Source organism: Primulina tabacum, chromosome 17 (assembly GCF_025594145.1).
Source record: "Primulina tabacum isolate GXHZ01 chromosome 17, ASM2559414v2, whole genome shotgun sequence".
NCBI lineage: Eukaryota > Viridiplantae > Streptophyta > Magnoliopsida > Lamiales > Gesneriaceae > Primulina > Primulina tabacum.
The window spans coordinates 29,054,880-29,056,517 of NC_134566.1; the positions used below are offsets into that span (position 1 = coordinate 29,054,880).

Below are 1,638 nucleotides of genomic sequence, written 5' to 3' on the forward strand. Positions count from 1 at the left end.
TTGTGAATATCGATATAATTGACCCGTCTCACAGATAAAGATTCGTGAGACCGTCTCACAAGAGACATAATCTTTATATATATTTATATATATATATTTATATATATGTATGTACATCTACATTTATCATGCACACTTATATGAACACCAATCACCAAATGCGATGAAATAGAGAAAAATTATATATATAATAGGTGAGTTGCTCTCTCGTATATGGTCACATAAGTATGTACAGTATAACATATAAAACCGTGTATATATATATATATATATTTATATATATTTATTTATTTATTTATTATTTACCTACGAAGTTTAAATGTTATCGCTGGTTGTAAATTAAATATTAGATTTCATATATGCTATATAATTAAGTTGGGTGAATTAACGAGGATAAAATTGTAAATTCAGGAGGAATTGTAAATCGCGAATTTGAGATTTCAATTTTTTGCTCCAGTCATCGTACACTATATATTTACAAAAAATGAATATTCCTACCCCTATTCCCAAAATAACCCTACTCCGGAATCGCGCTCAACCGCTCAGGGAACTTCCCACCACGCCTCCCGGCACCACCGCCGCCCCCCACATTCCGCCTCCTGGATCCGCTATCTCCCGCATCTGACACCTTCCTCGGCCGTACTCTGACACCATTCTCCTCGGCGAACACCAACACATTCGCCCGAAGCCCGCATTTCTCCCCACTCTTGGTCAGAGCAGAACTCGCCTTCACCGCCAACGCGGCTATCTCCTCCGCCTTCAGCCTGCGCTGCAGCCGGCTCAACGGCAGCGCAAAGTAGAGCTGGCCCGGCTGCAGCTCCTCGTCATCGCTCACAGCCGATACAACGTCGTCGAAATCCATTTCATCAGAATTACAAATGAAGCAAGATGGATTCTTCTGCAAGACGTAGGAAACCTTAACCGGGTGAGGAAACTCTTGCAATCTCCCATCGTACAATATCAACTTAGCGGTTGCCACAGAAGTCGCCTCGCAAGAACTGCATACACCCATTGAATGATAATAATCTCTGTAGTTTCTTAAATTTCGAACTCCTCTCTCTTTTCTGCACTTCTTTTTGGGTTGATTTTGAGAGAGCCACACGAACGCGTGTGTATATAAATACAGAGTTGAGGGGTATTATGGGAAGTACATGTCAAATAATAAACAAGCACTACAGGGTTTTTCATTTTTAAATTATATACGTATGATCTGAAAAATATAACAAACTTGAGCAACTTGAATAATTGAAAGACAGCAAGAATTGATATATCGTTATTTATGAGATTTCAATTTCATCGATGAATTTCAAATATATACTGTTGTTTAGAAAAATGTGTAAACAATATCAAATTTTAAAAAAACAATTTTAACAGTACATAATAATAATATCTAACATTATAATAGTCAATAATATCCACGTTCATATTAACACCTCGACGAAAATCGAAGAAGATATTTAAGAACATCAATTTATAATATTAGGATTAATTTTTGATCAATTAACGTAGAATTGAACGATTGTTGTTTTATCAAATATTATAGCCAATGATAACGATGTAATTCAAATATTTTAATTTGTACTACAACTCAAGCGTCATAGTTTGATCTCTCTATCTAACAGTGATAATTATTGTAAC

The 1,638-nt window shown here is 35.9% G+C and overlaps 1 protein-coding gene across 1 annotated transcript; it reads right to left on the reverse strand.

The window, feature by feature from the left end:
* Positions 1-393: 393 nt before the first annotated feature.
* On the reverse strand, positions 394-1,069 carry LOC142531929 (uncharacterized). The gene has a single exon (XM_075638203.1). The coding sequence runs from the start codon at positions 1,010-1,012 to the stop codon at positions 518-520; it is 495 nt and encodes a 164-aa protein (XP_075494318.1). The 5' UTR covers positions 1,013-1,069; the 3' UTR covers positions 394-517.
* Positions 1,070-1,638: the final 569 nt, after the last annotated feature.